The sequence below is a fragment of the Trachemys scripta genome, chromosome 14 (genome assembly GCF_013100865.1).
Source record: "Trachemys scripta elegans isolate TJP31775 chromosome 14, CAS_Tse_1.0, whole genome shotgun sequence".
Lineage (NCBI taxonomy): Eukaryota > Metazoa > Chordata > Testudines > Emydidae > Trachemys > Trachemys scripta.
Window position 1 is genome coordinate 42,181,906 of NC_048311.1, and position 14,887 is coordinate 42,196,792.

Below are 14,887 nucleotides of genomic sequence, written 5' to 3' on the forward strand. Positions count from 1 at the left end.
TTTTCTTTCCTGCAGGCACCTCAGAAGTTGATGTCTCCTGCCAAGAATGCCCTTTGGGGACCTTCTCTGAGCGGCACTCCAGCACCGAACGCTGCAAGCCCCACACGGAGTAAGCCCAGATTTTTGACCGGCTGTCTAGAGCTAGAGCTGGAGCTGGAGCTGTGGGAGGGCTAGCTCAGTGGTTTGAGCATTGGCCTGCTAAACCCAGGGCTGTGAGTTCAATCCTTGAGGGGGCAATTTGGGGCTTTAGTTGGGGATTGGTCCTGCTTTGAGCAGGGGGTTGGACTAGCTGACTTCCTGAGGTCCCTTCCAACCCTGATATTCTATGATTCCATTTTTTTGCGGGGGAGGGATAGTTCAGTGGTTTGAGCATTAGCCTGCTTAAACCCAGGGTGGTGAGTTCAATCCTTGAGGGGGCCATTTAAGGATCTGGGGCAAAAATCTGTCCGGGACAGTACTTGGTCCTGCTAGTGAAGGTAGGGGACTGGACTCGACTCAATGACCTTTCAAGGTCCCTTCCAGCTCTATGAGATAGGTATATCTCCATATATTATGGAAGCTGTCGCTCTTCTGGCACAAACTAGCCAAACCCAGCCCCAGGACAAAGGAGCAGCATTTTGCTAGTGAGCAAAGAGATTTGAGGGCATCCCTATTTCTCTTATTACTTACACAAGATTACATGGCCGAGGGGGTGGGGAGGTTTGAGGGTGGATGAATGAACCCCTCTAACCTCGAGCTCTCTTGACTAGAGTGGGTTAGACTTGAACATGAATTCAAGTCTAGATTTGCCTCTGGTTTAAAGAGATCCTGTGGGGCAGGGGGAGGAGTAATGGGAAGGGAGGAGCTTCTGGCTAAGGGCAGATGGCACAAAAACGAGCAAGGGGGTGCTTATCACTCAGGTAACCTCTCTCCTATCTTCCATTCCCCCAAGGATTCCTCATGCGTTTTTACTCTGTGACCTGTAACCTCTGTGTTCTCCTTCCCCTTCCCAGCTGTGCCAAGCTAAACAAAGTAGCCGTGGACAGCGGAAATTCCACACACGACCAAGTCTGCATGGACCCACCTCCCACCCACCTCACACCTGCCACTTTGTCTGCGAAATTCAGCAACGAGTCGAAGGATTCCGACAGGGCAAAAGCGCCGCTCCTGAACGAGCAGCCAACAACCGTGGGAGGCCAGCATTCCCACACTACCACAAAGCCAGTGACCAGCGCCAGCATCCTCACGAGTGATGCAGCCTCTGGTGATGCCAACTGGACTGCTGCGGGAACCGTCGGTGGATCGGATACAAAACACGCAGCTGGCACTTCTCCTACCTCAGATATAGCTACAGAAAAGACTGCCAAGACAGGTGATAGCACTGATAACGCACGTGATGAGTGCAGTACATGGGGGAGGGATAGCCCAGTGGTTTGAGCATTGGCCTGCTAAACCCAGGGTTGTGAGTTCAATCCTTGAGGGGGCCACTTAGGGATCTGGGACAAAATCAGTACTTGGTCCTGCCTAGTGAAGGCAGGGGGCTGGACTCAATGACCTTTCAAGGTCCTTTCCAGTTCTAGGAGATAGGATATCTCCATTAATTTAAAATTTGTTTAATTTAAGGCGGGCTTGGGTCTGCGTGCGTGTTCTGGCGTGGGAACGTCTTTCTCTCTCATACTGCCTGTGGACACCCCATACCTTTTCTTAAAAAAAATCCCAGCTTCATTAACAATACCCCCTCTGCCCGCTCTGTGTTGCAGGTGATGGGAGCTTTGTTCCCTGGGGTGCGGTGGTTCTTTGCAGCATGGTGCTTCTCGCTGGTATGCTGGCGGTTTGGCAAAGGAAGGCTTGCAAGAGGCGGATCTTCACCCCCAATGGGAAGAGTGAGTTTCCTGAGCCCTCTAGCTGTTCATTAACCCGTAGCATGCTGGTAGTGTCACCTGTTCTTGCAAAGGTTTGGGTGGCCGCTGCATGTGTCGGGGAGAGCGACCAGCCCCTGGGAGCAGGCAGGGCAGGGTGAGGGCTCCAGGCAGATCCTGACCTCAGGGTTTTCAACGTTAGAATCCTATAAGCAGTTCATGGAGGAAGAAAGAGATGGTGCTGCCATGAAACACAGGCTGCGTGGGGAGTTTCTCAGAGGCTGTGGGAGAAATGGTAACAAAATGTCTCTCCTCAGCACAGAACGGTGTCGTCTGGGGTCTGTTTTGTGTGTTAGCTGGTATAGCCCCAAGCGGAGAGAGGGGAAGGGTAATCTTCGTTGGTAATGATCAGATCTCGTCCTCCATATGTCCCAGAGCTACTTTGGTGCTGAACATGGTGTCTCTTTATTTTCTCAGCTCTTGATCTGTATCCAGTCACTACATGTAGACTCAAATCTTCAAGTCAGGGTAGGTGACTGATAGAGGCTGGAGCCATCTTTCTGGTCTATCGCAGAAGGTTTTCTAGCTGAATTTCAATCCATTTTTGTGTTAATTAGGACAACTGTTACTGAGTCACGTTTTTACCTTATTAGACTTATATGACAGGTGCCGGGGGAAAATGCATTGCATTGCTCTCTCCAGCACTATTAAAACGGTGCAACAGATGGCGCTCTTCCACCTGAATCGATGCCCTTGTGTAGTAAGTGGGGCCCAGTGCTGCTGGAGGTGTGCCGTTTTTTAGGTGGAACTTAAAATCACAGTGCCTGACCTGAAGGCCTTGTGGCTTGTGTTACAAAAGTAGAGAGGGCATTAACCACAGTACCCTAACCAAGCCCCAGCCTGAGTCATTACTGTCATGCTGTCTGGAGTGACTCAACAGGGCAGACACCCCAAACTGGTGGTGTATTCTAGACAGGGGCTCCGGATCGGGGAGGGGCAGGTGGCCAGGGCCCTCCCTCTTATTACCTGCGGTAAGGGCGAGTGACGGGGGGAGGGGCGAAGAGAAGTGAGCAGAGGGCGAGGCCTTGGGGGAAGGGGCGGCGCGGGGGGATGTGCCCATGGTTCGGGTGCCTGTGGGGCACCCCCTCCCCACGCTTTTAGGGTACTTCCAACACTCCTGGTTCTAGAAGTGGATTTCACCAAGCCAGTAAGAAATGCGAACTCCTTGATCACCATGCTAGCCTTACCACAGAGTCACAGACCGTCCCCTTAGACTCTGCAGTGTGTTTTGAAATCCAGACAAACTAGACTTTTGTGATAAATGATCACTTACCCCCCCAAAAAATCACACCACATTCAGGTTACTTCCAGTCCCAAGAGACCAGTCACTTACCCCCAGATCAGTTAGCACCTGACAACGCCAACACCTGTAGCCAATCCTGTAATAAACTAGCTAAAGGTTTATTAACTAGGAAAAAGGAACCAGAGAGTTATTTACAGGTTAAAACACGAATGAGTTACCATCTAAATCGTAAGAGTGACAGAGTTGTAGTGATCGGTCCATTCCAAGTGTCTTTCAGGGCAGACCCAGGAGGCAGCCCTTGGGGATCTCTGGCTTCAACTTAGGCTACTTGCAGAGTGTTTGCGCTGTCAGTTTCCCCGGTGATAGTGAACCGGTGAAAGAAAAGCGCTGGTTTGTGTTCTCACGTCCACAGGCGTCCGAGAGTGTTTACATTTGCAGCACTTCCATCGCCAATGAGCGCCACACCCTGAGGGCAGCTATCCCACAGTGCAGCTCTCTCCATTCTCATGATAGGTCTCGTGGGAAGGGCGGGGGGGGGGGTGATCGCGGGGCATCCTGGGGCCCTGCACAGCCTCCTCTCCCCAAACACTGATCAGATTCAGTAGCTCAGAATTGCTCCAAGCAGGGGAATGTTTGCTCCATGGAGCAGCCAGCGTCCCCTGGCCAGAGGATAAGTGAGCGCTTGCCAAAAAACCAGGCAGGGGAGTTTCAAAGTTCCTGGGGCTTGACAGGGGGAGGGGCAGACATCTGTTTACCGGGTGTTGGAGCAGCAGAGCTGCTGGCCGGAGTGGCCACCTAGGCACTGTGGGATATCCTGCGGAGGCTAAAAGCTCTGTAAACAGGAAGAACGTGTCTTCACTTGTACATCACCGCAAAAGCATCACCGGTAAGAGCTGTACGTCTCTTGTGGAGGTGGTTTTCTTTTTGCGGTGAAACTCAGAAGTTTCACCGCAAAAAAGTCATTGGCAAGTGTAGACACTCCCACGGTCTTTGCGCAGAAAAGGGACTTTTTCCGCTTTCGATGGCAAATGTAGACATGCCCTTCGAGGCTCTGGCACTTCAGAGGGCAAACAGCCAAAAAGATGGAACTGTTTCCTGTGGTTTTGTTTATTTCCTTCATTCAGCTTCCAAGCCCACAGGAAGAGCATTTCCCAGATGGACAGGGCCATTAACCAGTCCTTTGTATTGCAATGATTCTTGATGGCCCATCTGACTTTGATAGTCCTTCTGGATGGGCAGAGGGAGTGGGGGATGGTTTCCATGGTTGAGTTCGCAAGTTCAGGGCAAAGCACAACTTACCTATTTTCTTATAGCCTGGAGAACAGACATTACAAGTGAGATTAATGCAGGCAGCAATTTACAAGCATTTCATAAAAATCTCAACACTAAATACATTCTTATAAGACTAACACCTATTTTGAGCAAAACTAACATACAGTTGACCTGGTCTGGTCTCCAGCTATGAGGTTGTCAGCTCTTAGCCAATGCCGGCAGCCTGGGCATGAACTGCCATGTGGCCTGCCAGCCTCACAATTACGTTTTACCCAGCTAACCTCCCCTTGCGATTTCAATCGAATAGTCTGTTCTATCTGGCTTTTCTTCCCTTCTCGGTGCCTTCATATCTAAATACATTCAGCAGGGCATTAATCAACGTGACTAACATCTGCCGTGCATGGTTCATTCTTTATTGAATATGGGGGGGTTCTTTACAACTCAGCTGCATTCACTCCAAATGTGTCTGCATTTTAGTGGTAGGGAAGGAATGCAAAGGGTACTTCATTTTGTAAAATAACTTAAAATACATCAAGGTGAAAGCTGCTGTACAAATACAAGATGAGACATTGATAGTCTTCTTGGGATTGTTAAATTAATATAAACTTACCCATGATATGTTTTTTTTCCCCCTCTTCTCATTGTAGGTTCTGATCTGATGAAGAACTGTGCAGTAAGTATGAAATAGACGCTCCCAAATCACTCCTGTTTTCTCCAAAAGGAGTAAAAATAATTAGTGGTATTTTATAATGTCCTTTTAAACCATCAGTGACAACCTTTTCAGGCCAGGTCTACACTACAGGCTTATATCTGTGTAACTACGTCACTCAGGGGTGTGAAAAATCCTCACCCTTGAGCGATGTAGTTTACCAACCTAACTCCTGGTGTAGACAGTGCTATGTTGGCAAGAAAGCTTCTCCCATCAACATGGCTACTCCCTCTTGCAGAGGTGGATTAACTCCACCGACAGGAGACGTCTCCCATCAGCATCTTCACTAAAGCGTTTTAAATGTAAACCTGCCCTTCAGTTTGCCCCTTTCCATTGTAACCTCTGATGTACATGCACGTGGGGGATGTAGCCGTACTTGTTATCTGGGGCCTGATCTTGGAATCCTTCCGCTGGCAAAATTCCCATCAATGTCATGCTGCTAATGGGAGTTCTGCTTCAGTGGGGCGTGCAGGCTGTGACCCCGTTGTCATTAGATTGGGGCAGGAACCAAAATCGCAGAGGCGAACATGCCTGATCTTTTGGGAGCAGTTGGGATCTGACCTTGGCAGTTTCGTCCCATCTCCATTTGTCACCCCCCAATTAAGTCATTGGGATTGAGCCCCCTCTGGTGCCCTTCTCTGCAGGTGTGGGCAAGAGTGCTTGTCCTAAAACGGGTGTTAGGAGGATATTGTTTGATGGATGTGCCAGGACTGGTGTAACGACACAGATTGAAGCTGGTTAGCCAACATGACCCTCTGGAAATAATTACCCCCATCCACAGTGCAGGGATATTCCCAGTTAATACAAAACAATGCTAATGATAAAGTAAGAATTTCCCGGGCTAGGGATGAACAAATCAAACATAAATAAACACAGTAACATTAGAGGACAGATCCTGAGCTGCAGTCAATTGTCAGGGCTCCATGGAAGTTCATGTCGTTTGTTTGTTTGTAATCTTTGACGCCTACACGAACGCTGTGCTAGTGAGGTAGGCTTTCAGCTGAGCTCTGTATTTTTAAAAGCATTTCATTTCACCTGTAAAAAATGGTTTTTAAATCTCCAATTGTAAAGCAACCTGGTTTTACAAACTTCTACCATCATTTCAATATTTCATGCCAGCTACTCAGGAAACTTCCTTTCGTACTTTTTCATAGAAAATGAGTCAGACGGGTGCCAAGTGCTGGGAACTTCACACTTGAAACCCCTTGCTCGGTTTTTGCTGATCTAATCGTGTGCAAACGGCAGCAGAGCTAGGAACCATCAGCAGAATTTGGCTCTGGGACAGGAAAGCTATAGCTTTGGTTAATTGGATCTTAGTTTCTCCTTTAAATAAATAATCATTAACCCCTGAGGGGGAGCTCTTCTGAGACAGGATTGCAGTGACTCTGCGTTGAAGTTCTAGAACGCCAATTCAAATCCTGTGCTTGCTTGACCTTCCACAAGAGGGCAAGAACTTGCAAGAAATCAGGGGAAATTTACATGCATCTGTTTTCCTTTAAATTCATTGCCCCTTGATCACCCAGCGCTACATAATTTCACAGCGGGCTATTTGCTTCGCTCAATGCTAAATACAGAGGGAGAACAGTCTTAACACCAATCCAGCTTGAAGTTGTGATGCTTGTGATGACAGAACAAGGAGTAATGGTCTCAAATTGCAGTGGGGGAGGTTTAGGTTGGATATTAGGAAAAACTTTTTCACTAGGAGGATGGTGAAGCACTGGAATGGGTGACCTAAGGAGGTGGTGGAATCTCCATCCTTAGAGGTTTTTAAGGTCAGGCTTGACAAAGCCCTGGTTGGGATGATTTAGTAGGGAATTGGTCCTGCTTTGAGCAGGGGGTTGGACTAGATGATCTCCTGAGGTCCCTTCCAACCCTGATATTCTATGATTCTAAGTTCTGCCTGAATACATCTGTTAAAACAAAGTTCTTCTCCCTGGGATTTCTGTTCATTACACATACAACACTCCCCTAGAGCAGAGGTTCTCAAACTGTGGGTTGTGACCCCATTTTAATGGCTGGCATTAGACTTGCTAGGGCCCAGGGCTAAAGCCAAAGCCCGAGGGTTTCAGCTCTGGGTGCCGAGGCCCAGGTTACAAGCCTCCCTCCCCCACCCCCCCGCCAAGAGTGGTGGGGCTTGGGCAGGCTCAGGCTTTGGTCCCCCATCCTAGGGTCATGTAGTCATTTTTGTTGTCAGAAGGGGGTCACGGTGCAATGAAGTTTGAGAACTGCTGCCCTAGAGCTTTGCAAACTCTATACTCCACCGCTGAAGTGCAGCTACCGCTAGGATACAGGCTAGCAACTGCTGGTGCACAGCATGCAGTACTACAGGTGGGGAGAGGACAGTCTTGGCCGTGGGTGCTACTTCTATGAAAATGCCATCGGACGATGCAGCGCAGCAACCTCCAGATGCTTAGACAGCGGAGGTCCGGAGCGCTGAACGTCCATGACCGCAGTGTACGGTATCTAGTAACTCCCCAGGATCGTTCCTGATCTGCTGCAGCCAGGTTAATCGCGGGCGACCACATGACCACCACCAGTCCGTGACCAGGCAGTGACCTCATAGTCAATCTTCAGAGTTCAGTGTGCAGGGACTTTGTCTCTGAGTCCGGCAACGTGACCAAAAAGGGCAAGACGGTGGAGGCCAATGATAACTTCAGTCCTCTGGAGGCCAGTTCTCAGTGATATATCCCCATTGCTGATTGTGTCATGCAGAGCAGGCAGGATCTATTTAAGGTCTCATGTCACAAAGTTCATTGTATCCAATTTCTGTAGGACAGATGGTCTGTGTTTATGGGACAGGCCTGGGAACTTCGGTTCTATCACTGGCTCTGCCAAAGAGCGCACTTTTTCAGTTTGTGACCTTGGACAAGTCATTTGACTGCTCTCTGCCTCAGTTTACCCCTCGATCCGATGGGGAGTGCTATGAGACTTAAGTCATTGCTGTATTTCAAGTGCTTTAAGACGGAGTAAAATTTTCAAAAGCAGCTAGGTTCCCAACATACAAAGATATTTAGGGTCTAAAGTTGCAGATAGGAGCCGAACCTGCTTCGGCACTTTATAAATCCTGGTAGACACCTATCAGCATCTTTAGTCACCTACATATCTTTGTAAATCTGGCCCTAAAGGACTTAGGAGCCTAATTCAAAGGAACCTAAGCTCTGAAGTCATTTAAGCCCTCTTGAAAATTTGCCTCAACTGATGGAAGGTATTCTGTAAATACGACTATTATTCTCGCGGATTCAGAGGGATGCGGTTGCTTCCAAAACTACTGCAGTCCCTCCCTGTTTTGCTTCTTGTTATGTGAGCCGTAGGTTCGCTGCCCTGTTCATCTCCTCTTTATGTCGACAGAAGAGGTTCAGTATGCTGAAAGCTGACAAAGAGTCAGAAGAGAGGGAGTTGTTAAACAGAATCCCCGTTGTGGAAACCAACAACAACTTGGTCTCCAGCTCAGAAAAAAATCCCAGTCCTGACTCAAGCCTGGCTGAGACGATCCAGAGCACCGGGAATGCCACAGACTACCCCGCTGATTCCCGAGTGAGGGACCACACTAATAACCGAATCGGTGAGTCTCGTACGCCTTTGCAGAATAGGGTGTGTGTGTCGGGGAGGTGGGAAGGAATTCAGCCCCTTTGTATAATTAACTAGCAGCTTTTTAAAGTTTTCATTTACTGTCAGTTGCATGACTTTGGTGCCAAACATTTCCTCGAACAGTCAACCAAGCAGCACAGAATCCTGACCCGGAGTGACTGCTGCCAAAGAAAACTGCTTAAAAGGAAATCAAGAACTGCTGAGATGGAGCAAAGGGGAAAATAAGCAAAGGCCATTTCCTGTGCAGCTGGGGGCATGCCCAGGGTGGGATTAAGCAATACAGTGGGTGAAGAGTTAATGACTGAATATATTTTTTTTAAAATATTTATCGCGACTCTTCTCCAGACTGGCAAACTGTTTTTAAATCATGGTCATATTTTTCCCGGTGAGATGTTTCTGCAATGAGGCTGGAGGGGAAGATGCATTTGAGGGCCTCCTCTCCTCTGCAGAAAATCTTGAGTGATGGTGCAGATCCTCTGCTGGTATAAATTTGCAGAACTGCACTGGACCTAGGCAGATTTATACCAGCTGAGATCTGGCCCTACGTGTATGTCTGAAGGAAGGACAAATCTCCATTGGAACTTGTTCTCAATGACAGGGAGACAGACGAGTGCGCAGATTTGAGTTGGATGTTACGAAATGATTTGGTTTGAGAGCTTCCCTTTATTTGTGTAAGCAGATGTGTAATGAGGAAGGGTCTTTATTAGTGACCGGGGTCATTTCAAAGCCTGGTTGTCAGATAATATGCAAAGTGAGGAAATGTGGGGTGCTGCAGGTTCTGTATTGCAGTGGCTCTCAACCTTTCCCGACTACTGTACCCCTTTCAGGAGGCTGATTGTCTTGCATACCCACAAGTTTCACCTCACTTAAAAACCACTTGCTTACAAAATCGGACATAAAAATGTCACAACACATTTCTTACTGAAAACTTGCTGACTTTCTCATTTTTACCATATAATTATAAAATAAATCAATTGGAATATATATATCGTACTTATACTTCATTGTATAATATAGAGAGCAGTATAAACAAGACATTGTCTGTATGAAATTTTAGTTTGTACTGACTTCACTAGTGCTTTTTATGTAGCCTGTTGTAAAACTAGGTGAATATCTAGAGGAGTTGATGTACCGCTGCCCTGGCAGACCTCTGCATACCCCTGGTTGAGAACCACTGCTGTATTGTATGCAATCCATGCTCTCTTCATGCCCGGTGCAAATGCTGAGAAACACTTTGAAGTGATGTTGATTAGAGGGCATTGTGTGGTCACGGCAGTATGGTTTTTGGAACAAAGCTCCTATACTGTACTCCACCAGGAAAGGTTATCATCAAAGTGCAGGCCTGTTGTGTGCCAGTTTTCAAACTGATAGTATGTTTGGACGTCATGGCATCCTGTCAGAGTTCTGCAAACAGCTCTGAATTAACAGTCCCCAGAGAACTTGACTGCCTGGCCTAGTTTACATAACTCACTTATTCCAGTAGCATCTTGGTGCCAGGTCATGGTACGGTATTCCATGGAAGTCTGCTCCCAATCTAAGCTACCCTGTCCTTGTTAGTGCTGACCTTTTGGAGCTAAGTGCCTTTCATAGGTCCTGCAAATGCACCAGAACCTTCCCACCCTGTGAGTGATGCACTTGTAACTTCTGCAAAAAATGACCTTTGCATCAGTAAGATGTGCCGGAACGTTTGCCTGTTAGTTGTTCCCGAGTTACAAACATACTGACTTGAGGGACATTGGTAGCAGCAGCGTTGTGAAGTTTCATCATAGAGCCAGGATGAGAAGCTGGATTTGAGTCAGCAGTGTGCCCTTGTTGCCAAGAAGGCTAATGGCAGATGGACGGGTTGAAATGCAGCTTCCCTTTCCCATACTCAACTCGTCTACTCATTCACAGAAAAGAGCTGCACGAAGATGGGCTTTTCTGTGTTTTGGACTGGGTGCATATTGGATAATTATGAAGTGTTGTACTCCCCTCTATTTGGCACTGGTGAGGCCACATCTGGAGTATTGCGTCCAGTTTTGGGCCTCCCACTACAGAAAGGATGTGGACAAATTGGAGAGAGTCCAGCAGAGGGCAATGAAAATGATCCGGGGGCTGGGGCACATGACTTACGAGAAGAGGCTGAGGGAACTGGGCTAGTTTAGTCTGCAGAAGAGAAGAGTGAGCAGGGATTTGATAGCAGCCTTCAACTACGTGAAGGAGGGTTCCAAAGAGGATGGAGCTTGGCTGTTCTCAATGGTGGCAGATGACAGAACAAGGAGCAATGGTCTCAAGTTGCAGTGGGGGAGATCTAGTTTGGATATTAGGAAACACTATTTCACTAGGAGGGTGGTGAAGCATTGGAATGGGTTACCTAGGGAGGTGGTGGAATCTCCATCCTTAGAGGTTTTTAAGGCCCGGCTTGACAGAGCCCTGGCTGGGATGATTTAGTTGGGGTTGGTCCTGCTTTGGGCAGGGGGTTGGACTAGATGACCTCCTGAGGTGGTCTCTTCCAACCCTAATCTTCTATGATTCTATGATAACAATGTAAAGTCTGTAAGGCCTGTCATCCCCAGGTACACCTCCCCGCCCTCACCCCCCACCAGCACCACTGAACTGCAGTGACCTCTGGGGTGGAGTGTGCCGTTCAAGTCCTAATGAAGGCCTTTAATTCCCTTTCTCATCAGGACCAGGTTTAACATGTTGGACACTACGTTCATGTCCTACAAATCTGTCCTAAAATACCCTTTCTAGCGTAGTTGATCCTGCATTGCCTGACCCCTGATACCAAGTCTCCTGTGCAAGACCTAAAAACAGAGTTCAATTATCTCTCTTGTTACAGCTATCTGAGTTTCCTGTCAATTGAAAACTTTGCTTAAAGGCAGTCTTTTCATGCCGCTATTGGCGTCGCTGTAGATTAAAGCAAAAAACCACCTAGAGCATATGCCCTGGGGTCGTAGAAGACTCTTGCATCCTGTTTGCTGGCGTTATTAATTTCTCTGGCCCTTGCAAAAGCATTGTTAAGCAGCAAACACGTCTTTCGGTTAGAGAAGAACTTGAAACATAGTTTATGTTGCTGGTGGAGGGGAAGGTGGTTCAGTAATCACAGATGAGATTTGCAGGAGACGCGAACAAATATTGACCCAAAACTTTCTACATGATCCAAAAAATTTGGAAATGTTATAGTATGAAATATCCAGCTCTCTTGCACATGGCCTTTCCACAGCCCTCTCTTTCATTCTCTGTGTTCAGTACTTAGATTCCAAATGAAAGGTGCCTTATGAATATCCAAGACTTACTATTCATAACTAGTGGGGCACATACCAAAGGCCAGCATGGCTTAACCATTAATTATAGAGGGGAATTATGGTCTAGATGGGCCAGATCTGCACATCTCTGAACTTTGGGAAACTTCAGATAGGCATCCAAGCGTTGCAACAGAGGGAACCGTCTCTGGCTAGCACCAGAAATGATAATTAGTAATGCTCAGGACTGATTCCTATCTGCTTCCTTCCGCAGACAAAATATACATAATGAAAGCCGACACTGTGATTGTGGGGTCCATTTCGGAAGTGCCCGTCAGCAAGAACTGCGCGGTTAGAGGATGTGAAAATGATTCTAAGGCTCAAGAAAACATGGAGGAAAATGAACTTGCAATGCATTATCCGCAGCAGGAGACAGAATCGTTTCCAGGAAGTGATGTAATGATTCCAGTGGAGGAGGAGGGCAAGGAATTTCATCACCCTACCACTGCCACTGAGAAGTGATGTCTTGCAGAGAAGCTCTTGAAGACTAAAGCTACACAGATGCCAATTGTGCTAGTGATATCCAGTGCATTGGGGAGCCATGAATGCCTTATTGTCTCAGATGCTGGAAGGATGGTTGGGGGTCATGGGAGCACTTTGGTACAAGGTGTCATAGAATTGATTTCATCCAGGAAACAAGAGAATCATCAATAGTAACAAGAAGGATTTACACTTATGGATCACATCAAATATTTCTCTCCACTTCTCCTCCGCACGTCCAGTTACAGATGGGACTGAATCAAAACCCCACGTTTGAACACTCCAAAACTCTGAGGACTTTTGGATCCTGATCCAAACCCTACAGTTGCCCCATCTTCATAACTGAATGATATAAATCCATTGTGAAAATTCAAGTCAGGATCCAAAGACTGAAGATTGGGGCCTATCTCTGAATCATCTATCTGTAGTTGTGTTGTTCCTATCATTGTTGCCAATTCTTGGGATTTTATTGCTAATCTCACAACATTTTTTTTCTGAAAGTCCCAGCTCCTGGAGTCATGTGATCACATGAGAATCTCAGCCCTGACGGTAGTGGATAAAAGCTTGGAAACATGACCTAAGTGTGCCCTCAAGGCACAGATACTAGAGTGTAAATAAAACAAACCCAACATTTATTCATGATTTTTTTTTTTTAAGCCAATCTCATGAATAGTTTGAAGCTGGACTCAAGGTGGACTTCTGTGATTAACTTTTTGATTTTGATAAAGAAAACTGACAATGAAAAGTACAAAAAGGTAAATGACTTACAGCTTGTATATATTTCCCAATACTGCATGCTTCACGGGCTCTCCAATGCAATTATGCTGTTTCAGAACCTGTCAAAGCTGCAAGACCGGACAATACAAAACCAGACACTACTAGATAGACATAACATGATAGAAATAAAATAGGAGAAGACATACATGAATAGGGAGAAGAGGGAAGAGGAGTCCAAGAGGGAGGGGAAAAGAGAATGGAGGTCTGGCATTCTTTGAGCCCTCTGTACATGTGTTTTATCTAAATGTATCTAAAAAAGAGGTCCACGTTTCTTTCAATTCAGACTCCAGGGTTTTGATGTTTGGGATTGGCAGTGCTACTACATCATGGCCTTCTCCAGTACAAGCCAAAGGGTTTTGAATATTTAGATGTTGTACTGAAAGTGAACTTTGCCTCCGAGTCTGAATTAAGCAGGCCTGGCGAATATGGATATGGTTGTATAAGGAAAACAAAAGGTTTTCCAAAACAAACAAAGATTTTTTTTTTTTTAAATGCCACATTGCTGGTTTCCTAAAACGATGTCCGTTTCTGCTGCGTTTGGAAGAAGTGCAGGTGGTGATCTGGGAAGCGCTTATTTACATATTATTTTTTAAAAAAACCTCTCAAGTTTTGTGATCAAATTACGCAAGATGCTAAACTCTCATGCTGCTAAGTCTATAACTGTAAATGTAATGCATCAGTGCTGACTGCGCTTTCACGTGATTATGGAAAATGAGTTACATGACAGTGTTTCTTGATAGGTTTAACAACAACAACAACAAAAAAAAAAAGAGGAACCACAGAATTACTACCGACTCAGTAGTTTTTATATTGGACAGAATACAGTGACGGATAATTGTGCTTCTCTAGTGCATTCATAAGAACGGTCATACTGCATCAGACTAATGGTCCAGCAAGCCCAGTATCCTGTCTCTGACAGTGGCCAGTGCCAGATGCTTCAGAGGGAATGAACAGAACAGGGTAATTTCAAGTGATCCATCCCCTGTCAACCAGTCCCAGCTTCTGGAAGTTGGAGGTTTAGGGATACGCGAAGGTTGGGGTTGCATCCCTGATCATCTTGACTAATAACCATTGATGGACCTATCCCCCATGAATGTACCCAGTTGTGTTGTGAAAGCCAAAAGTATCCCCCCACAATACATTCCCCAGGCTGACTGTGCATTGTGTGGAGAAGTATTTCCTTATGCAGGGCTTAATCTGTACCAGGGCTTAGCCCTGACACCTCTGGGCTTGGCAGTTCAGAGCCCTGTCACCTCTGGGCTTGCCCTGTCAGTTACTTCTTTCATTACAAATTAAGCATTGTCCTTATGTTAGTTTTCAACCTGCCTTTTATCTGAGACTCAGTGCACTTTCCAAACAGTGGTTAAGCCTCGCATGACCCATGTGATGGAGAGAAGAACTATGTTATGGTTGGGACCAGAGGCACAGAGAGTGTGACTTTCTGAGGACGCAGTAAGGCAGAGCAAGCCGGAGAATCCCACCATCCTGACTCGCTGCCTCTAATTCATTTGCAAAATGGCGCTAGGCCCAAACATGGGCAGCTCCTTCACATATTCCTTCTTGAATTCTCCTTTCCTCTCCATAAATCTTCTGTGCTGCTCAACACCAGTTGCTATTGCTGCTGCACGTGTCTTCG

The 14,887-nt window shown here is 46.7% G+C and overlaps 1 protein-coding gene across 1 annotated transcript in view; it reads left to right on the forward strand.

The window, feature by feature from the left end:
* The window catches only part of LOC117887719 (tumor necrosis factor receptor superfamily member 8-like), a 40,741-nt gene extending 26,738 nt beyond the window's left edge, over positions 1 to 14,003 (forward strand). The window contains exons 5-11 of the mRNA XM_034790425.1: positions 16 to 109; positions 993 to 1,351; positions 1,740 to 1,862; positions 2,316 to 2,366; positions 5,061 to 5,086; positions 8,471 to 8,684; positions 12,209 to 14,003. Of these exons, the coding sequence (XP_034646316.1) occupies positions 16 to 109; positions 993 to 1,351; positions 1,740 to 1,862; positions 2,316 to 2,366; positions 5,061 to 5,086; positions 8,471 to 8,684; positions 12,209 to 12,456 (1,115 nt within the window). The 3' untranslated portion in view covers positions 12,457 to 14,003. The remainder of the gene's footprint in view (positions 1 to 15; positions 110 to 992; positions 1,352 to 1,739; positions 1,863 to 2,315; positions 2,367 to 5,060; positions 5,087 to 8,470; positions 8,685 to 12,208) is intronic.
* Positions 14,004 to 14,887: the final 884 nt, after the last annotated feature.